The sequence below is a fragment of the Triturus cristatus genome, chromosome 10 (genome assembly GCF_964204655.1).
Source record: "Triturus cristatus chromosome 10, aTriCri1.1, whole genome shotgun sequence".
In the NCBI taxonomy this organism is placed as follows: domain Eukaryota; kingdom Metazoa; phylum Chordata; class Amphibia; order Caudata; family Salamandridae; genus Triturus; species Triturus cristatus.
The window spans coordinates 1,051,963,109-1,051,985,581 of NC_140593.1; the positions used below are offsets into that span (position 1 = coordinate 1,051,963,109).

The 22,473-nt window shown below is 49.6% G+C and overlaps 1 protein-coding gene across 6 annotated transcripts in view; it reads left to right on the top strand.

The window, feature by feature from the left end:
- TNRC18 (trinucleotide repeat containing 18) overlaps nt 1–22,473 on the top strand; it is a 229,662-nt gene that overhangs the window by 173,217 nt on the left and 33,972 nt on the right. For all 6 annotated transcript variants that reach the window (XM_085629167.1, XM_085629166.1, XM_085629168.1 and 3 more), the window contains 3 exons: nt 5,156–5,273; nt 5,803–5,878; nt 7,913–8,021. In XM_085629167.1, the coding sequence (XP_085485293.1) occupies nt 5,156–5,273; nt 5,803–5,878; nt 7,913–8,021 (303 nt within the window). The remainder of the gene's footprint in view (nt 1–5,155; nt 5,274–5,802; nt 5,879–7,912; nt 8,022–22,473) is intronic.

Genomic DNA, 22,473 nt, shown 5'->3' on the forward strand with positions numbered 1-22,473 from the left:
GAAAAAAATTTGAAAAGTAGGACCCAAATGAGGGCGATAAATTAGATTGAAATAATGAGCTGCTTTGTATATGGACTGGTCCCTCCTCCCCAACCAAAAACACTAGAATGTTCGATGACATCACGCGACTCCGCCCAGGCGTCGTTTGCGATGTCCCAGGCCCGGCGCGCCTACGTCAGTTTTTTTTATTTTCCGCGTGCAACGCGGATCTGTTCCTTGCTGCGGGCCTGTTTCAGGCCCCCCTTTCTTCCATTCTTTTTTGGTGGGAGCAGTGTGCGAATGCTTTCGGGTTTTAAAACTTGCACGTTTTGTGGGCGTCTTATGTCGGCAACGGACCCTCACCTCATTTGCATGTGGTGTTTTGGGGAGGATCACGGCACCGCGGATTGTGTGGCGTGCCAAAAGTTGAAGCCGAAGTCGCGGCGGGAGCACCGCATGAAACTTCTCTCGGCGCTTCTCTCCAGGTCGACGTCCTCCCCTCGGTCTGCTTCGGCGGGGGGGGCTTCAGGTCCGGCCGTGGTCGTCTCTCTCGTCTTTCTCCGATGTCACGTGAGCGTCGCTCCCCGGTGGGTAAGTGTCGCAGTTCGTCCCGGGGGCTGGTTCTCGGCCTACCGGGGGCGTGGACTCTCCACGGGTGATGCAGCCCCTCGTATCGTCCTATCCACCGTTTCCCGGTGTTGGGGCATCGAGAGTCCAGATGGAGACTTACGCGGCGGCTTTGCAGGCCTCGCTGGCGTCTCCTCCTCCTTCCCCTCCTGGGGCGTCGCGGAGTTCTCGCCTCGCGCGGGGCCTTCCGCAGCGCCGCCAGTGGCTCTGGCGCCAACTGGGTCGCAACCAGGCTTGGAGGATGTGGTGCTGTTGGGGTGCTGCTCCTCTGGGGCACCTCCTTCAGGCCACGGCGTCTCTGCCTCGCCGCAAACCCCCATGGGGGTCCCTGTGGTGTCGCGGGAGGTCGCCGGGGCTCGGGTCGCATCCCCGAGCCCCTCTCGGTCCCTTGGCAGGGTGGTCCTGTCTAAGGCTGAGGTGATGCCGCTACGGCGCCAGCAGCAGCTGGACCGTGCGGAGCCACAGGGGTCAGTGGCCCCTCCTCATCCTGCTCCGGGTCGAGGGCAGACCCCTCGTCCTTCTCCGGGCCCCCCTCGTACCTACTCACAGGCGGCTGCCTCGTTGGAGAGCGAGTCGGAGGTTGTATCGTCCCTGGCGCCACCACAGGGGTTGCCGGGCGACCTTCGGGTCACTGCGGCTCCAGCTCTACTCCGGTCCCCGATCCGGTCTCTCCGGTGCAGGGTGACTTGGAGGTCCCTTGCCCGTCGACGCCAGATGGCCCCAGTGTCCTGCCTCAAGCGGCGGACTCCACGGCTCCACAGACGGCTCGTACGGCAGATTCGTCTTCGGACGCTCCTTCTCCGGAGGCAGGCTGCATTTTGGTGTCGTCCTCCCCGGAGACTGGTCACCGTGTGGTGTCTATTTCTTCGGTGTCGAAGGGTGGATCCCCGCCCTTTCTGCGGCAGGGGTGTCCGGAGGAGCGGCAGGTCCCTCATTCTTCGGCACCTCCTGACTTCCAGGTCTGGCCCTTGCCCTGGCTTGCCCGCCCTGCTTGGCCTTCGGGGATGGCTGCCTTAGCTTGCAGCCATCGCCCACAGAGGAGTTGCTTTCTCCACCGCGAGGCCCTACGTATGTGGGTGCGGCCTTAACTCACGCGGTGTCCACAGCTGTGGGCATCCTACGCATGGGCGACCCGGTGGCTCACTTTCCGGCGGACCATCTGTTGGAGGTCCTCCACCAGGGCTCTGGTGGGAGGGAAATCTTGCTTCCCTTTGAAGGTTCGCTCCTTTCTGCCTTGACAGGGGCTTGGAGGCGTCCTGCCTCCGGGGACCCGGTGCCTCCGCATCTTCTGCATCGGCACCTTCTGACGCCGCGTGACCCGGCGTGCCTGTCAGTTCACCTCTCAGCCGCCAGTCCCCTTCTGCGGACTGCTTTTCCCTCCCTACCGCCCCTGTTGGCTCCGCAGTCCAGGGAGGTCCGCTTGCTGGACACTTGGGGGTGCAACACTTTTGCCTCGACCAGCGCGGCCCTGCGGGCCCTTTACACCTTGTGTGTGCTGGCTAGGGCCTCCTCCTGTTTGTGGGACTCGGCTGAGTCTCTGGGGTCTGTAGCGTCCCAGGAGTCTGCTCGGGTGGAATTGCGGCACCATGCATTGGATGGCCGGGAGCTGGCGGTGTTTATTCTCCGCTCCGCTCTAGATGTCTGAGGTGCTGGGCCGGGCCATGGCTTCCTCAGTCGCTCTCCGTCGCCAAGCTAGGCTTCGGCATGGCGTCTTCCCCGAAAATATTCAGGAGAGACTCATTGATCTCCCATTTGATGGCAGTCTGTTGTTTTATGCCCCAGCCGACTCCGCCATCCAGAGGTTCTTGGCAGGGCTCCGTCCTACTCTGTCCCCTCCTCACTGACTTCTGAGTTAGGGTTGCCTTTAGGTCTTCTTAGGCCGGCGGTTATGGTTGTGGAGTATGTTTTTCTGGCTGATTACGTCCTTCCTTGGGACTTTGGCATTGTTGGCTGCTGGACGGCCCCTTGTTGCTGTTGTGTGTGAGTTCTGCAGGAGTTCTTACGCAGACTTGGCCCTGAGATTGGCCCTTCTGCTTTGCTTGGGCTGCTGTCAAGCCTGTTGCGGGGATGTTTTTTTTCCCCGTGGTTCTTTTGTTTCTTCCTCTGCTGCGGAAGTTTTCAAAGAGGGTTCCCCTATATTGGGACTTCACGTGCCCTATGTGGGGCTTTGGTAGCTGTCATATGGCATATGCTCTGCTGGAGTGTTCTGGTCACCTTCGGGTACCTGTTCCCCTTTGTGTTTCCGTAGGTTGCTTTGCTCCGGAGGTCGTGTGCGCAGCCACTCGTGGTGGTGGTCCGGGCCTCTCCTTCTCTCCCTGCTTCCACTCTGTGGTCTGGGATGTCCCTTACTAGGTGTTGCCTACTTGATCTCCCTGGGGCCTTGAGCTGTTCTTGCTTCTGGCCTTGACTGCTGGCACTGTTCTGGCTGACAGGCTGCTCTCCATCTGGAGTGGGCTCGTCTTCTCCCTAGTTTCCTTGGGCTCTCTAGGCTTCTTCTTCTTCTTCCGTCTTTCTGTCTTGGCATTCGACAGAAGCGGTGCTGCCTTGTGGGGGAGTGCGGTGCCTCTGCCTCTCAGCCCTTGGTTCCTCTGCTGTGGGTGTACAAGCCTCTTCAGCCTTCTTTCCCTCCTACATCCTCTTGGGGTCGGTGGGGTTCTGCTTGTGGGGGTTCCCTCAGCCTGGCAGGGGCGAGGTTCTACCTAGTCCACAGATCTGGTCCCCTATGGGTCCCTCTGCTCTGCATTGGCTGTTGGGGTCCTTTCGCAGACCCTCCTTTCCCAGGGGTATTGCTAGAGTATCTATTCTACGTGAAGGACTCTGCAGCTAGTAGTCTCTATCAGATGTACGAGTTACTTACCTTCGGTTACGATGTATCTGGTAGAGACGATTCTAGCCGCAGATTCCTTCACTGCCCGCCCTTCCTTCCCTATTCTGCGCCTTGGGTTGGTCTTTGGTACTCTCCTCCCGATGGGGGCTGTTTTTCCTGTGAGTGCCTTCCTTGTTCTTGTCGGGTGGCTCTGGCTGGGGTCGGTTCCTTCCTCCCTTGATTCTTTGGAGGATGGGGTGTCAGTGCGCTGGTGCCCTGCTGCTCTGGCTACTCCAGGTTTGGGGGGGATTGCTCTATCCTTGTCCTTCTTCCCCTCCCTCCCTCCCTTCTATTGCTGTCCTCTGGTTTGAGGATCCTCTGACCATGTCTTGCCCTTGTCCTTGTGGGTGGTTGCCCTCTAGGTTGTGGTGGCTTGGTGGTTGGTTGTCCCTGTCCGTCTTGGGACTGGTCCCCTTCCTTGCTCAGGTTGAGGGGGGTGGACTTCCTCCGTGTGCCATGACTTATGCCTGTTCTTCCCTTCGGGGCACAGGGATGGGAGGTTGTCTGTGTGGGCAGGGTGGCTGCGCAGGTTTCTACTTGTTCTTCTTCTTTCTCCTTTCCCTGCTCTTGGGGTCTGCGGTGTTGGCACTACCCTGGTGGTGGTGTTAGTCACCGTTTCTTTACAAATTTTCTGCTCTTCGCACACTGTTCCCATGCTCCAACAGTTTATCTGGTGATTCCGCGTAGTGGTGCGGAACAGTTCTCCGGAGAAAACTGACTTAGGCGCACCGGGGCGGGTCTTATGTGACCTCTCTAACGTCACGTATGCGGACGACGCCTGGGCGGAGTCGCGTTATGTCGCCCTGTCCCCTGGTGCGCAGGGATGCTGTGGCAAAAGATTCCGGATCCAGTCTCACGCCTGGGGATAATTCTATGTGAAGGAATCTGTGGCTAGAATAGTCTCTACCAGATACATCGTTACCGAAGATAAGTAACTCGTACTTCTGGAAAGGTGGAGCCTGTAATGTACACCCAAACAGCCACAACCACGACTTTTCATAGAAACTGTACATCAGGTGGCTGAGTTCCTGGGCCAGCTTTTGCTTGTGGTTTTGAAAGTCTTCTTGCTTTTCATCTCAAGACTGTTTTTCTAATGGATTGTCTTTACATAATGCACCACCATGTATTTCCTTTAAAACTGATAACCTGTCAGCATCAAGCATAGCTTAACACCTATCAAGTGGGTACTAAGTGCGCCAGGTATGCTCAGACGTGAGTCCTGGGCTCACTGTGCCACTAGAATCAAGCTATCCTGGCTGAAGAGGGGTGAAACCCCGAAACCGGTCCTAGGATGCTTGTTTCCGGTCCAGGGAGGACCTGGCTTGGCAGTTCGGGCTGGACTGTTCCCATGAGGCACAGGGTCAAGACTGATTTGCATATAGCCAGGTCTAAACTGGGGTGGCATGGTGAGCAAAAGAATGATGGATTTAACCCAGATATCTTGACTGGGGGTGAATGTTTTGATTTGTTCTGCATTCCGTCCATCAATTGTGTCTTTTGCTTTCTCGCCCAGATTATGTCATGGCCAAAACAGGTGATGGCAAAGTGCCTCACCTGATATCACTCCAGGTCATCTGGTTATCCAGCTGAGTTTTGGTGGACAGTCTTTCTGTTGTGCGCAAAGTAAAGGACAAACCATGTGAGTTACAACCGAATTCTTTTTTTTTTCTCTCCATGTTTTAGCTCCCCGCTCTTGCCTGATTGATGAGGATGAGCTGAAGGATGGGCTGCGTGTCCTTATTCCAATGGATGACAAACTTCTGTATGCAGGACACGTGCAGACTGTGCATTCCCCCGACATGTAAGTCATATGTACAAAGTCCTAACACAATACAGGTTTGCTGTGACTACCTTGACTGTCGATCAGATGGAGGGAATAACAGTTAGTGACCCAGACCCATGTGTATTGCTGTATTGGAGTTCATTGTAAAGTTCCTCACAGCTGCTCGTGGTTCAGGGTTCCTCAGCTGGGTCTTAAGTCACAAGAGGAGATTGTGCTAATCCTTGAAAACAAATGAAGGGTTTATTTTGTTTTAACAAAATGAGTTACACCTTTGTGTTTAAATCCTAGTCTGATCTACTGCAGATTGTTTATTCTATGGCTTCAGCTGGTTTTATCACTAGAGCTGTGGCAGCTGGGTTATCATAACACGAAACCTTTGCAGCACACTATTTAGATGTCACGTAACAACTGCAAAAATAACCAGGATCTGAGCCGAGCATGTTTTTGGGGTAGGAGACCATGTAATCAACATACCAAAATGATCTTTGCATTGGGTTCGAGAGATTCATCCGTTGCATTCCAATTTTTATTCTGTCATTACTTTTAGATATAGAGTGGTTATCGAAGGCGAGCGAGGAAATCGGCCCCATATTTATTGCCTTGAACAGCTCCTACAGGAAGCGGTAAGTTCTGTGCAGTTTGTTGGGCTACTCCCGAGCTCCTCCCCAGCTAGACCAGAGCTTTCGCACTTGTACGACTGTGCATGAATAGTTTGAAGGAGTTCTTTGTTTCATAGTCATGCAGGGTGACTGTAGTCGGTGAATACTGGCAGACCCACAGTTGCCTGACTGCAAATACAAAGCGTGTGATGGTTTCAGGTGTTTAGGCTGGCTCACTTGTGAGAAGTAGTGTGACCTGGTCGCACATTCAGGCAGCGCCTTTTTGAATACCTGAGTTTCATAGCATATACAATTCCAACTTGAAACAGTAACTTAGGGTTTCCTGTGTGTGAAATGAAAGGAGTACCTTTAAAGGCCTATTCAAGCAGCAAAGCTTATGACCTTGTTCCACACTTGTTCTCTGGTCTTTTTGGGGAATCAGTCTGCAAAAACATACTTGAAGTACATACTGTAAAAATCTTTTATTTTACATAATCTTTACTTTTCCATGCAAAAATTCCAAGGTGTGTTTATTTTCTAAATCCAGCCAAACTCACTCGCCCAATTTTAAAACGGGATTGTTTACCGCTTTATATCCAGCCCTGGCATGTTTGTGGGCAGGTGTTTTTGTAGTGGATTTAGGTGCAAGGTGAAAATGCGGCTTAATACTAGTGTATAATCGAGGTTTTAGTAGTCGGTTTTGGAGACTTTGTTTTGCGCAAAATATTTTGGAATCTGTCTCCCAATCGCCCTTCTTTCTTAATTCTGCTGACAAAGCTAATGCTCAGGCATGGAGCATGCGCACATCTGAATGGCCACTTACGTTCATTCAATTGATTGCCAGGTGTGTGGAAACCCTCTCCAGTGACACTTGGTTTTGCACAATTTTGGTAGATAATCCATATTTAAGACAATCTTGATCCAAAACATTCTGAGCACATACAAATAGCTTCCTGTAAGACTGCTAAATGGCTATACATTCGATAACGGATTTACACACACCCACAAATATATCTCTGTGAGGCTTCCCCTTTGGGTCGAGAGTGGTTGTCCCACTGTGAGGGTATTTACAAATGTGCAAGCATGTGGATGTTCACAAACTTGCAGGGCACCCAAAAACACTGATTCAAAGCCATCCCACCCTGGGAATAGAATTTTAACTCCTGACAAGATGTAAATAACTTTCAAGTGTGATAAGTGAAAGTGCTCACCTAGGGGTGTACGGTGAAGGGGATTCTCCCCGACAAATACATTTCCAGGTGGACAAGAAAGTTACCAAGAGCGTTAGCAATTTTATTGTACTTTTTTTTTTTTTCTTTTTCTTCCTGCCGCAGTAGACTTGTGTTTTCAGGATTAGGCCTAGAACGCGGAGGTTGTTGCAAGTATACAGACGTAATCTGGAAAAAAAATTATAATTCCAAAGTGTCATTGGCTCTGTGAATCTCACCATCGCTGTTTATACTTTGCATTCAAATTTCTAATTAATATATTAAAGAAAAGGTTGCACATTTCTAATTCATACATCAAGGAAAAGGTTGCTTATGGTTCAGAAGTTACTTGATAATCATTTTCATTAGTGGACCAGCCAGTGTCTTTAGGTTCTGAGAGTCAGACCTGTAGCATAATGCAACTTTTCAACTTTTGTAGTTTAATGGTATTTTTCAACTTTTGTAGTATAATGTAACTTTGCAACTTTTGTAGTATTCACTTTTGTAGCATAATGTAGCTTGATCTTTCTATGTGGGATTAAGTTGATTGTCGGGTTGTATACGTTTATGGTTCGATGTAATACCCAGGTCTGGTGTATTGAGTGTAGATATTTTGAATGGGTGCTTTGCCATAGCATTTTTAAATTGTAAGAGGCATAATGAAAAATCTGTGTAGGGTTTTCATTTTAAGGTATTGTGTAGTATAGCTGCATTCCTTGTGGAAGGGATGCAAGGTATCTAGAAATCACTGTACAGGATCCTCTGATGAAATTATTTTCTAGGGGGGTGTGTATATTTAGAATTTAGGTGAGTTTTGGAGAATTGAAGTATTTATTCTTTCCCCTGACAGATCATTGACGTGAAGCCCTCCTCAATGCGATTCCTTCCTGCAGGAACTAGGATTGCTGCCTATTGGAGTCAACAATACCGTTGTTTATACCCCGGTACAGTTGTTCGAGGTAAGGGGTTCAAAGCCAAACCAGCAAATGTATTGCACGGTTAACTGCTATTAAAGATTTAGCTTAAATTGCTGAAGCGTGCAAGAACGTGTAGATGAAATTTTCTGCTAAGCCCTTATCCAATGCATGTATCTTGTAGGCTTTTTTAGATATGCCTTCTATTACAACTTTCTAAATGTATTTTCTTTTTATTACTGCTTTAAAAATATTCATGTAAACATGTACTTTCATTGACGTAAATTTATTTCCCCTTTTTCTAAGGCTGTGCTTTTTATTTTCTATTTAGGGACTATTTTTTTCCTTTCGGATGCGTGGAGAACCTGAACAGTTATTTACTATGTAGTGTAGATTTTTCAAGGGCAGATATGTGCAGAATATGGTCCTCCTCGGAAAGATAGTGCAGTATGTTGTGCTCTCTTACAACTGAGAGCAATGGTGGCATAGAACGTTTGTGGTTGTCATGTGATGCAAATTAAGTGGAACTCCGTCCTGGTCGGCGGGGGAGAAACCATAGTTGCATTTTAGAGTTTAGTCCACTAAGGTTATTCTTTAAAATTACTGTTCAGGATGGGCGAGGCTGGAGTAAGTTGTTGCGTGTGTCTTTATGCATGTATTTTAAAGGTTTCCTGCGTGAAGCAATTTATGGCACCATTGTACACTAGCGAAAAACTACTTGTACTTTGTGTCATTTGATATTAGAAACCTTCTGTTAAGATTAAACAAACACTACAAGGATTTCCACTACGCCCACCTGCCTCCACTAGCAATCATCAATTTTACTTTTGCTTCTGGGAGTGGCAGGATGGAAGTTAATGTCTCATAATTAGGGGTGAGTGTGGCTCATTCGATGATATCCATTTGGGAGAATCGTATTGTTGCTGTACAGTAACTGATTAGGGCTAATATAAATGAAGGTGAACCACCATTATTACTGAAGGACACTATTACCTTTCATGTTTCCACCCCCTAACGACACCCCCCCGAAATCTGACAAATGTAATCTTGAGTCCCAATAATTTCTATATGTAGTAACATTGATTGAAAATATGACCTTATGTCAAGTTAAGACAAATGCATTCTCATACAGTTGCTACGTAATGTCGAATTTTTAAAGTTCACATCTTAAGCTTTTCCCTTTTTTGCTGCTGTAACCTTTTTGTTTACGTCGCACTCTTCCTATTACTCACCCAATGTGTTTTTGCAACCTTGCAGCTTCCCTCTTGTCACTTAACAGAACTGCCCATAGAGCTTCACTACTCATTCCTTTTGTGTTGCTCCCCTCCTGTCAGCATATGTGTAAAAAAAGCATTTTATTTGTAGCATAAATCTCCTTGATTCACATGTCGTATATTATTCCACTATCCAAGGTTTGGGTCTGGAACTGTTTATGTACAAACATTTCCTACTGGGCATCAACCTACTGAAAGTTAAAACGATTTGCTGTGATGTAGCATGAGCACGCTTTCCGAACTCTGCCCATCTGCAACCAAAATTTGTTCTCAATGTTTTCACCAAAGCCTAAATTACAGACCTTACCCTTGGGGGACAACAGGTGGGTGTACCCGTTTCTGACCCCCCTGCCCCCCATCCCCGAGCACTATCGTATTACAGAAGGGGTTACAGATGCTTGCGTGGCCCCTTCTGTAATACAGGTAGCATCAGTGCACTTACAGCGTTGGCACTACCATAAGTGGGCGTCCCTTTATGTGCAAGGTGGTGTGGACCCATATAAATGAGGGAATCACTTTGCTTCTGCAAGCTGCACTGCACAATGGACACAGACCCAAAGGCAAAGAGGACCATCAGTAGACGCACTAGTTCAGAGTGTCCTTCTGGGAGGAGGAAAGGTGGTCAGATAGACCACCCACAGACATCCCCCTGCAGGTGGGTGCAGTCACTCATTGGAGGATCTCCATATGCCTTTAAAATGGAGTGGGTGCTGCCTGCACAGTAAAAAAACCAAAAAACTGAGCAGCTGCATTAAACGGTCGTGCCATCTTTCACTAATATTTTTCTTATTTGGACTCCGCCAATTTGTAACGTTGATTGTTAAAGTGGTTCATGAAATTTTGCCACTAGGGTTGTTTTTCAAGGGTTTTGTCAACCCGTTGGGTTGAGTCCAGAAGGGCAGTTATTACCCAAAACCCCTTTGTTTGGTACTTTTTTTACTAGTTGTAATGAACGAGTTACTTACCTTCGGTAACGTCTTGTCTGGTAGTGACAGTATCTAGCCGCATAATCCTTACACTTGAATTTCCCAGGCATCAGACTGGCTCTGGATGAATTTTCTCTGAGCAGTACCGCTGGTAGGTGGCGTCTGTAAGCTCTGCATGACTTCAGCGGCATCCGCATCACCTATGTCGATAGGCGCAACCTCGGTGGGTTGACGTCAGTTACTTTTCACACCAGAAACACGGAGCCATGAAGAGTACTGACGCTGGTGTGTTTAAAAACTAGGGCCCTGAAAGGGAACAACCTTGACACTAGAAACTTGTCTGCAGTGCAGGGAGAATGGGTAGGTCAGTAAGGAATCTGCGGCTAGATACTGTCTCAACCAGATAATGAGTTGCCAAAGGTAAGTAACTTGTTCACCTGATGGTCATATAGCCACATATTCCTTACCTTGGTATAGATGCCCAAGCAATACCATCCCCGGAGGAAGGACCGTGGACAAGTTTAGACTAGAAAATTCTGCAGGACTGAGTGGCCAAAACGTCCGTCCCTGCGGACTGGACTATCTAGGTAGTAATACTTGGCAAACATGTGCTGGGATGCCCACGTTGCAGCCTGACAGATGTCCAAGACTGGGACTCCCATGTTGCAACGCAGTGGTAGCAGACTTAGCTCTAGTGGAATGAGCTCTTAACCTTTCAGGAGGCTGCTGCTTTGCCAGAGCATAGCAAATCTTGATGCAGAGGACGACCCATCAGGAGATGGTTCTCTTCTGCACCGCCTGGCCCTTCTTTGCTCCAACGTACCCCACGAAGAGTTGGTCATCAACCCGTAACTTTTGTGTGGTAAAGGTAGAACATCAACGCCCTTTTCGGGTCCAGACGGTGGTTGCTCCTTTTCTTTACAGGGATGCGAAGGAGCGTAGAAAGTGGGCAAGGAGACAAAGTGTCCCACATGAAAAGGTGTTGCCACTTATGGCAGACCAGAGGCTCTAGTGTGAACCACTAATTTGTCAGAGTATATAGTCAGATAGGGATGTTTGGATGATTGAGCCTGCACTTCGCTCACACTCCTCCTGGCAGATGTGATTATTACTAAAAAAAAGACTGTTTTTATTGTGAGCAGCCAGAGGGGGCAATTATGCAGGGGCTCGAATGGAGCACACATGGGAAAGGTGAGAACCAAATTAAGGTCCCACTGAGGCATAATGAAGGGGTAAGGTGTGCACATGTACAAGCCCTTTTAGGAATCTATGTACAATGGGTGATTTAAATAACAAGGGTTGGTCTAGCAGCCTCAAGAAAGCAGACAAATACCCTTTCAAGGTGCCCAGAGCACAGCCCTGCTGGGCAAGGGTCAAAATAAAAATTACAATCGAAAAGGAAGCAGAAGAAAGGTTGCTAGACTTCTGTGTACAATATATTACAAATTTCTTCCACTGGCAGGCCTATACTTTTAATGGAGGGACGCTTGGCTTCCAGAATAACATTACAGATTTCGGGAGGAAGGTCAAAAGCGATCAACTGCCGCCGCTTAAACTACATGCAAGAAAGCGTAGAGTTGACTGGTTCGGGTGGAGAACCCTCCCCTGCTGCGACAGAAGATCCTGGCAAAGGGGCAGCCTGATCGGACGATCGATTTTATTTGTAGTAGCTCGGGATACCAAACACTCCGTGCCCAGTCCAGAGCCACAAGGATTATTTGAGCCTGGTTATTCCCGATCTTCTTGAGAACTCTAGGCAGGAGTGGTATGGGCAGAGAGGCGTACAGGAGGCCTAAGCTCCATTTGAGACGCAAAGTGTCTCAGAGCGAGAGCTGCGCAAAACTGCTGACATTGTGTGTTTTCTTTGTGGAGGTGAACTGATCTAACCAAGGCTCTCCCCACTGCTGAAACTGACCTTGCGCCACCTCAGGATGGAGACATCACCCGTGATCTGCTAGGCATCGATGGCTGAGTTGGTCCACCCTGGCGTTCAGGGAACCTGCCAGTTGTTGAACCACCAGAGATATGCCCTGCTGTTCCAGCCATGTCCAGAGATGCAGGGCCTCTTGACAAAGAGTCCTAGACCTCACTCTGCCCTGTTCTTTGTAGTACCACTTGGTGGTGGTATGGTCTGTGAACACTTTGTTTTTTTTTTTTTTTTTTTGTTTTTTTTAACACTTTATTGATGACCGCAATGTGTCAAATACATAACATAGGCAATATGCAGTCTATACAGTCTGTTTTTTTTCCCCCCTTTGCCCTTAGGACATCAATTACAATATATATGCCCCCACAAATATTCTGTTTTTATTGTTCTAGAAAACAATAAAAAACATAAGGAAGCTAAGGATCACATTCTGTGGCAATAATACTACCAAGCAAAACAGTGGAAAATGTTCCCTCATGAGTGTCATTACAATTTGCATATGTTAACATTCAACGGATAAATCTTATTCAAACTCGTTCCCCCCCCCCCCCCCCCCATCCCTCCCTACCCCTGGTCGTTTTTGCTTCAACTAGCACGGTTAACGTAATTGGTCTATGCACGTTATTCTCCTAGGGGGGTGTAATTTTCAGAGCAGGATCATAATTTCTCGGGTCTCAGGGCCTGATTCCAAGAGGCCAGGAGGCGTCATTGCGTACTGCTGGGTCAGGTTAACTTATGTAGGGTATAGATCAAGTGCTTCCAGTTCAATTATCCTAGCCTCCCACTCCAGTGAGATAGGATGCTTCCTTAGCCCTCTCTCTTCTTCTCTGCGAAGAGCTGCACCCTCTGCCCGTCCCCACTGAATCATGTTAGTTTGCCAAATAGCGGCCGCCGGGCATCTGGGGGACTTCCACCTCATAGTAAGTACTCTGATCGCTAAAATGAGTGCTAGGTCCAAGAACCTTAACCGCACCTTCTGCACCCCTGAGCGCCGACAAAGGCCCACCAGGCAGTTTAGGACCTCGTCCGGAACCGAGAGCTGCGTTACCCTCGTCAATGAATTGCGGACTCTCCCCCAGTTGCCCCGTATGCAGGGGCACGTCCACAGCATATGAATAAAGTCCGCCTCGTCTCCCCTACAACGGGGGCAGCAGTGAGGGGAGTCTGGGAACATGCCATGTATCTTTTTCGGGGTGAGGTATGACCTATGAAGGATCATTGTCTGAATAAATTTGAGTTTCGCATTACGCGATACTTTTTGGGGGTGTTCCAGCATGCTCTTCCATGCTTTATCCGTAATCTCAACTCCAGAGTCCTCCACCCAGCGCGCCCTAAGGGAGGGAAGTGGAATTGCTGCATGTGCCCTGACTCCAGTGTATAGCCAACGTACTAAATGCCCCCCGGGTCCCATATAGTATAATAGGTGTACCAGATCTTGTTGTGAGGGTTCATTCCTCTGCGGGGCCCAAGCGGTTCTGATGTAATGCGTTACAGTAGCGTGTAAGAGATATAAGCGTGGGGGTGCCCCTGTGGCCTGTATGAAAGAGTCGTGATCTAGCATGGTGCCGTCCCCAAAGAATGCCCCCACTCCCTCCACCCCATTGTCTGTCCAGTCTCGCAGTCTGGCCTTCGTGAGTCTACCCTGCGGTGTAGGGATACCGAGGATGGGGATGTTCGCGGCATACGGGATTACCGTAGATGTACAAGATAGGGCCTTCCTCCAACACAACAGGGCGGTCTTCAGTAGGGGAGGACAATCCGGGGGAATCCTAGCCTTCGGTAGCAACAAGGAATGCAGTTCCCCTCGATCTAGCCTCTGCAACGTAAACCCAATCTCCTGCAAATTTCTCTCTTCGGTCCAGTATGAGAGCCTCTGGAGCTGGCTTGTGTAGTAGTAGCCCCGGAAGTCAGGGACTCCTAGACCGCCACTGCGCGCAGCCAGCTGGAGCTTTCGAAGACTTGTTCGTCTGCGGCCAACGCCCCAGATAAGACTCACCAGTATCATGTCTAATGTGTTAAAAATGGATTGCGGGAGGATCACGGGTAGATTCACAAAATAATATAGGCGAGGCAGCATCACCATTTTTGAGATAGCGATCCGTCCCATTACCGATAAAGGCAGAGAGGACCAAAACCCTACACTAGCACGGAGCCCTGTTATTGCTCGCTGTATATTGCCCTCAATTTGGTCCTCCTGTGTTCTGTAGACCTGGATACCGAGGTACTTAAAGGTGGTAGGAGTGACCGGTAGGGTATAGGTGCAGAACTGCAGGCAGGTTAGATGTGGTGCCTCTTGGAAGAAATAGCTTGTCGATTTCTCAGGGTTTATGGCCAGTCCCGACTGTTGCTCAAAGGTGGCCAGTATATTAGGGAGAGGGGCATTATCAGCGGTCAGGTCTCGTAAGTATAGGAGTATGTCGTCTGCATAGATGGACATCAGGTGGCACACTCCATCAATAGGAATGCCAAGCCGGTCCTCGGAAACCCCTAGTTTTGCAACGTGAATCTTTCTGGATTCACTATGCTGTGCATTATTCCGCGGTCTGGTGGTTGGGTCCGGAATCGTAGTCTTTCTTTTGTCTTTTTTTTTTTTTTCTTTTTGTAGCCCAGGTGGGCGTCGACGTCCCACCATTTGGTGTACTTCTCGTGACGTCGGCATGCTTCCTGCGGAAGTCCCACCTTGGGGCGCCATCTTCAGATTCGTTTTTCCGCCGTTGGGTCTGGATCGTCACCGAGAAGCGCCAGAGTTTTGTAACGAAGAAAGACTAAGAGCACGAGTTTCATCAGAGGAAAATTAAAGGAGACTACAGACAGGAAAAACATCGAGCTGGGACGACGAAGAAGGAGGAGAACCTCGATCTTCGACGTCCAACGGAGAATGCGCACTCAGGGACACTGAGCGCAGGAATGGACAAAACACCTTTTTAAATTCTGCCGTAACTGCCACCACAAGTACGCGCAGAAGGACCAACATCTGGTCTGCAAACTTTGCCTGCCAGTCGACCACGAGAGCAAAGACTGCAACGCCTGCTCCGCCTTCACACCGAAGACACTCAGGGTGAGAGAGAGGCAGAGGAGAGCCAACTACAACATGGAAGGCAAGGGTAAGGCCCGGTCTCTGTACGACCTGGGCCTCTCCACCGACGATTAAGACAACGTCGCTGAGGGACCTGATGACTTCACGGTCGCAGAGACCGATAAGAAGACGTCTGACAAGGTAGGAGAGACTTCGAGCACAAAAACCCCGGAAGGGCCCCGAAAAACAGAGACTGACTCTCGAAAACCAGAGTACAAGTCCTCGAAAGGAACGCTGGCGCCGAAAATTTCGACTACCGTGAGTGGATCCAAGGACTAAAGGCCTAGCGGATCCTTTGAGAAGGACTCCCAGGGGCCGAAGGCCGCCGAAAAACAAAGTTCGTTGAAACAGGCCCACGAGGTTGGGCGTTCGACGACGAAGGACAAGGTCGTGCCGACGCAAGCTCCGTCGAAAAGGCCATCGCTCGACGCTGAACATGCCTCCGAAATGGAGAAGAAAAAGAGAAGGCTCGAGGCGGAGATAGAGAGCATCCTTCAAAGGAAGGAGTTCGACGAGAAGATGAAGAAATTTACAATCACAACGAAACCACCGACGGTTATCGTCTAGGTCGAAGAGCAGGACGAGCTCGACGCCGAAGAGCAGTCGAAAACTCCAGAAGAAGAGGAAGATTATCTCTACTATGAGGGAGAAGAAGAGGAGGAACAGCAATCGAACTACGGCTCGGCACCGTCGACGACACAAGACCTGGAATAGCAGGACCTCGACTCCGAAAATCCAGAAGAACCCGTGGAGACTTATCCTTCGCGGCCTTCGCCGCCAGATGATATTGGGGCTTACAACATGGTCGTAAAGAGCGCGTCTGCAGCTTTTGGCGTGAAAAGGAGGAAAAACCGAAAGCGGACTTTTTACTCGAGACACTGCTCCCCATCCAAACTAGGAGCCAGTTCCTCCCCATGCTTCAGAGTGTCATGAACCAGGGGAAGGAGGCGTTCAAGGACCCTGCAACATGCAGATCCATCACACCCAGAACAGAGACAAAATATAAACATTCCTCTCAGGACCCTCCATACATCAAGGGATCTGTCACAGCAGACTCAATTATCGCATCTACAGCCAGAAAGAGGGCCAATGTTCCGGCAACCTCTGGACCACCTCCTGACAAGGAGAGCAGAAGGATGGACCTCACTGGCAGGAAAATAGAGAGAAACGCGGCAATGCACTGGCACATGGCGAACTCCAATGCACTACTGAACAGGCACCAGTACCAACATTGGGACGAAATGGGGGACCTAATCAAGCATCTCCCTGAGCAATACCAACAAAGAGCTTCGCATCTTGTGGAAGAGGGGAAGAATATAGCGCATTCATGCCTTAAAACAGCGTTGGACGGGGCAGAGACATCAAGCAGACTGATGGCAATACACTGAAAGGAGACAGGCCTGGCTCAGAATTTCAGGATTCAAGCAAGAGGTACAGAACAACATCCTGAACACCCCTTTCAACGGAGAAACGCGGTTCGGGGCACCAGTCGATGAGAAACTCACCCAACTCAAAAAGGAGAATGAGACGGCGAGGTCCATGGGGGCCCTGCAATTCAGAGGGATGAGAAGAGGTACCCCGACACGGAGACCTTACGGAAGGGGAGGAAACCAGCCGGGAACGTCACATCAAACATTCCAGCAAGGCCAGCAAGGCCACCAAGGCGAGGGTCACGGGCAACAGGGGCAGCAGAAACAGAACTGGCAGTACCAGCCTCGGGGCCAGTCCTTTCGCAGTAGGGGAAACGGACGAGGCCAAATAAGAAGAGGGGGAGACCAACCCGCCTCAAAGTGACTTTGCACGGAGGAGAGTGCTCACCCACAGCATCCCTCCAAGCGTAGAGCACAAAGGAACCAACAAAAGAGGGTTACACGAACCAAACGCCTACGAGCATGCAACACCGGTGGGCGGCAGACTCAGATTTTTCCTCCAAGAATGGAGAAAAATAACAGACAAATGGATACTCAACATCATATAGTACGGATACTGCATAGAGTTGGAAAGGAGACCTCCAAACAAAAAACCAAAGAGAAGGGAACACTCAGGACAAGAGCTAGCGCAACTCGTAGAGGAAGCACTACAGCTACTCCAAAAGGAGGCCGGTACCATTCAAAGAAAGGAACAAGGGAGTGTACTCAAGCTACTTCCTGGTACCAAAGGTGGACGAAACACTAACCCATCCTGGATCTACGATTCCTAAACAAGTGCGTAAGGACGCAAAAATTCAAAATGACATCCCTACAAGAATTACTCCCACAAATGAGACGGAGACTTCATGTCCACCGTGGATCTCAAAGATGCCTACCTGCACATCCCAATGAACAGGCAGCATAAGAATCTGTTAAGGTTCACCATCAACAAGGATCACTACCAATTCACAACCTTGGCATTCGGTCTAAAGTCCGCACCAAGGGTTTTCACCAAATGCCTTGCAGCAGTAGCAGCGTACCTGCGGAGGGAAGGGATTCACGTGTATCCTTACCTCGACGACTGGCTAATAAAGGCAAGTTCACGCGAAAAATGCGAGGCACACGCACAGCGTGTCACAAAAACACTAACAAAGCTGGGGTTCTCAATACACTGGGGGAAATCATCAATGGAACCAGAACAAGTGAAGATCTTCCTGGGGGCGCAGATCAACACCGTAAAGATAACGATGCCCAGCGAGAAAAGGACACTAGCCCTGCTGAAGGAGACGCGCCTCTACCAGAAGGGGCGAGCTCTGACAGTGAGAACAGCGAGCAAGATCATGGGGATGATGGCGTCATGCATTCACCTAGTTCCCAATGTGCGCCTACACATGAGACCATTCCAGGAATGGCTGCAACAGCAATGGTCATAAGCAAACGGAAGTTGGGAGGATCTAGTGGTTGTAACGCACGCAGTGCAAGAAGAGATAGCATGGTGGAACAGGAAGAACATAACAATAGGGAAGCCCTTAACACCACCAAGACCAACAGTGACCATCACCACAGACGCATCCCAGATAGGATGGGGAGCACATATGAACAAGCTCAGAGTGAGGGGTCTGTGGACTCCAGCAGATGCGGTCAGACACATAAACTATCTGGAATTAAAGACCGTACTGCTAGCACTGAAGGCCTTCCAGAAAAAACTGTACAACCAAAGGGTGTTGATACAAACGGACAATACTACAACTATGTTCTACATAAACAAGCAGGGAGGGACACAATCGTTCCCCCTGTCCAACCTGGCACAGGAAATTTGGATATGGGCCATCACGCTCAAAATAGACCTGCTGGCCATACACCTACCCGGGCAGGACAATGTGGAAGCAGACTGGCTCAGCAGGCAGACTTCAGCATCCCACGAGTGGGAACTCAATGGGCAGGAAACGCAAAAACTATTCAAGAGGTGGGGCTCACCGACAATAGACCTGTTTGCAACAAACCTGAATGCAAAATGCCAAAACTTCGTATCCAGACAACCAGGAAAACTATCCCAGGGGAATGCCCTTTGGATAAGTTGTTCAAGAACATTTGCCTACGCTTTTCCACCGATACCACTGATACACAGGGTACTCAACAAGTGCAGGACCAGCAACATGACGCTGATCCTAGTGGCACCACTGTGGGCAAGACAGACATGGTACTCACAAATAGTGGAAATGGCACAGGGGCCACCACACAAGTTCACAAAAAGAAAAGACTTACTCTCCATGCAGAACGGAGAAGTTCTACACCCAGAGCCAGAGAGCCTCTGCCTAGCGGCATGGCTCCTGAAGACATAGAGTTCGCACACCTTAAGCTACCTCAAAGCACTATGCGAGTGCTCCGGGAGGCAAGGAGACCGACCACACGGAAATGCTATGGGGAAAAGTGGAAGAGGTTCACACTGTGGAGCAGAAAAAATAAACTGCAAAATAAGTTGACAAGGGAGTCAACGGTGCTTAGATACCTCACGCATCTACTAAAAGCCAAACTATGTTAGTCTTCGCTAAAAGTCCACCTAGCGGCGATTGTGGCCTACACACAAGGTGAGACGGGAGAAAGTTCCTTTACGTCACGAGTAGTAAAGAGACTCCTGGAGGGGGCAAAAAGGATAGCGCCACCAAAGAGGATTCCGCCGCCGGCATGGAACCTCAACATAGGAACTTAAGAAGGCGCCCTTTGAGCCCATCCACAAGGCCTCACTACAAATGCTGACAATGAAAACAGCCTTTCTGGTAGCAATAACCTCGCTGCGCAGAGTGAGCGAACTGCAAGCGTTAACGCTGCAAGAGCCCTACATCCAAATACACAAGGACCGAGTCGTAATGAGGACTGACCCACACTTCATGCCTAAGGTCGTGTCAGCTTTCCATATGAACCAAACTATACAAATACCTAGTTTCTTTCAAAACCCAGTCACAAGCGCAGAGAGGGCACTACACACTCAAGACGCTAGAAGAGCAGTGATGCACTACATCGAGAGAACAAAGGAGCACAGGAAAAGCAAGCATTTTTTTGTGTCCTTCGCAACCAGCTTCCTGGGTAGACCAGTAACGAAAAGCACCATCGCGCGATGGATCACACTAACAATACAATTCTGCCACAAACAGGCAGGGCAAGAGCTAACGGAGGGGGCACGGGCCCACTCCACAAGAAAGAAGAGAGCAATGATTGCCTTTCTTGCAAACACACCCATTCAAGACATATGCCTGGCGGCAACATGGGCTTCAGTGCATACGTTCACTAAGCACTACTGCGTGGATATACAAATGAACAAGGAAGCACAAGTAGGGCAAAAGGTGCTTCAACATATATTCAACGACCAACGCTCATCTTCCACCCAGCCGCCACAAAGATGACAAACCGCTACAATGTCTATGCACAGCATAGTGAATCCAGAAAGATTCACGCTGTAAAATGAATAGTTTCTTACCTGTCGGTGTAGTTTTGCAGCTTGAAGATCTTTCTGGATTCACTAGCGAACCCACCCACCTCCGCCAGAAAGATGAGGCAGGAGAGGAAGGTGGAAGGACAGAGTAAAAGAACAAAAGAATACTGAAAGTGGATACATTGAAAAAGGAAAATACTAAATAACGCCTAGGGTAACAAAAAAAAAAAGGGAAAAAAGAACCCGAAGATGGCTCTCCAAGGTGGGACTTCACGAGAAGTACACCAAATGGTGGGACGTCGACGCCCACCTGGGCTACCAAAAAAAAGACAAAAGAAAGACTACGATTCCGGACCCAACCACCAGACCGCGGAATAATGCACAACATAGTGAATCCAGAAAGATCTTCAAGCTGCAAAACTACACCGACAGGTAAACTATTCGGGCCAGGGCCAAGGGTTCCAGTGCAAGGACAAAGAGCAGGGAGGATAGAGGGCATCCCTGCCTCGTGCCTCTGTAGATATTATATTGGTCTGAAATGTATCGACCCGTGCGAGCCCTGGCCGTGGGGGACGTGTACAATAATCGGACCCATTTAAGGTATGCGTCTGGGAATTCAAACCATCTCAGAGTCGCGTACATGAAATCCCAGGAAAGGGAGTCGAATGCCTGTTTAAGGTCCAACGCCATACACCCTGCGTATTGATAAGCTCGTGGGGTGGCCTTCATTACATAATGTAGCCGTCTGGTGTTCAATGAGGTGCTGCAGTTCGGTAGGAAGCCGCACTGGTCCCGGTGGATGAGCGTTGCAAGATAGGGTTGTATGCGATTAGCCAGGGCCTTGCTGAGGATTTTAGATTCTGTAGATAGCATAGAGAGGGGTCTGTAATTAAATAGCTCCAGCCCGTCCCGCCCTGGTTTAGGTATGGACGTGACCAGTGCCTGCATGGTGGAGTCCGGCAAGCAGCCAAGCTCAAAAGCAGTCTTAGACACAGCCTCCAGTGCAGGTACTAAAGATTCAGAGTAGGTCTGGTAAAATTCTACAGGGAGCCCATCCATCCCAGGTGTCTTGCTACGGTTTAGACCCTTGATCGCAGCGCGGATCTCTTGTTGTGTAATAGGGCCATCTATTTCTTTCTGCACATCAGCAGATAGCACTGGGAAGGGGAGGTCTTGAAAAAACTCAGTGATTGAGGAGCCTTCTACTGGAACAGGGGGTGCATAGAGTGCTTAAAAGTGATCATGAAAGGCCCGTTGATTTCTTCTTGTGTGTGGACTATATGTCCGGCTAGGGTTCGGATTCTAGTTATAACGGGTGGGTCCGGTCTGTCTCTAACTATGCGGGCAAGTAACGCACCCGACCTGTCCGCTTCGGTGTGTTTTCGTTGGAGAAAGGCCCTGTAATCTATTGTCCGCAGTGTCTCCAGCGTTTCCGCATGCTCAATGTGTGCGGATTGCAATGCCCCCTGTTTGGCAGATTCTGATACTACCTCCCTCTCCAGGGTCTGTAGCTTATGTTCAACGTCCTTCAGTCTTTGGTGTGTCTCCTGCCTAGCCCCCACTAACTGTCCAATTGTCGCCCCCCTCACCACCACCTTCAATGCATCCCACTCGGTCAGATTGGAGGAGGCTGTGTTCCAGTTTTCAGCCAAGTAGTTGGTGATAGTGTTAGACAGTCGTACGGAATGGGGCGTCTTCAAGTAGGTGTGGATGCAACCTCCATGTGGGGACTGGGGCAGGCACCATGCCCCAACGAAGTGTGAGCTCGAGGGGGCTGTGATCAGAGAAGGTCTTTGCTAGATATGTGGAGTGGTGGGCCTTCGCAATAATGGATCTTGAACAGAGGAACCTGTCAATTCTGGTATCGAGACTGTGTCCTGGGGAGTAAAAGGAATGTTCCTTGTGGGTTGGGTGAAGGCTGCACCACACGTCAGTGTCCACCCGCTGGTCCATGTCGTGAATTGCTCTACTAGTTTGCTAGCGTTCGTGCCATTCAGGGGGGAGTGTGACCTGTCCAGTACCGCATTCCAATCCCCACCTAGTATCCAGGGTATCCCGTCCCAGTCTGCTAAGACTGCACCCACAGTACCCAAGAAGCGGTCCTGTTCGAAGTTAGGGACGTAAATGCTGCCAAGGACCACCGGGGAGCCATCGAGGGTGCCTTTCACCAGGATGTAGCGACCCTGGTCGTCTACCCTGCGCTCCAGTTCAAGAAAGGGTACCCCGTGGCGTATCCAAATAGTCGCTCCCCTAGCGAAGGCGGAGTAATTGGTGTAATAAATATGTCCCCTCCATTTTTTCCGCATCTTTTGTGTTTCAGATTCGGTTAGGTGGGATTCCTGGAGGATCGCCACCTGTGTCTTTTGTCGAAGGAGGAATGCATGAATACGGTGCCTTTTCTGGATTGCACCTAGTCCCCGTACATTCCATGTGATGAAGGTATACGACCCTGTTG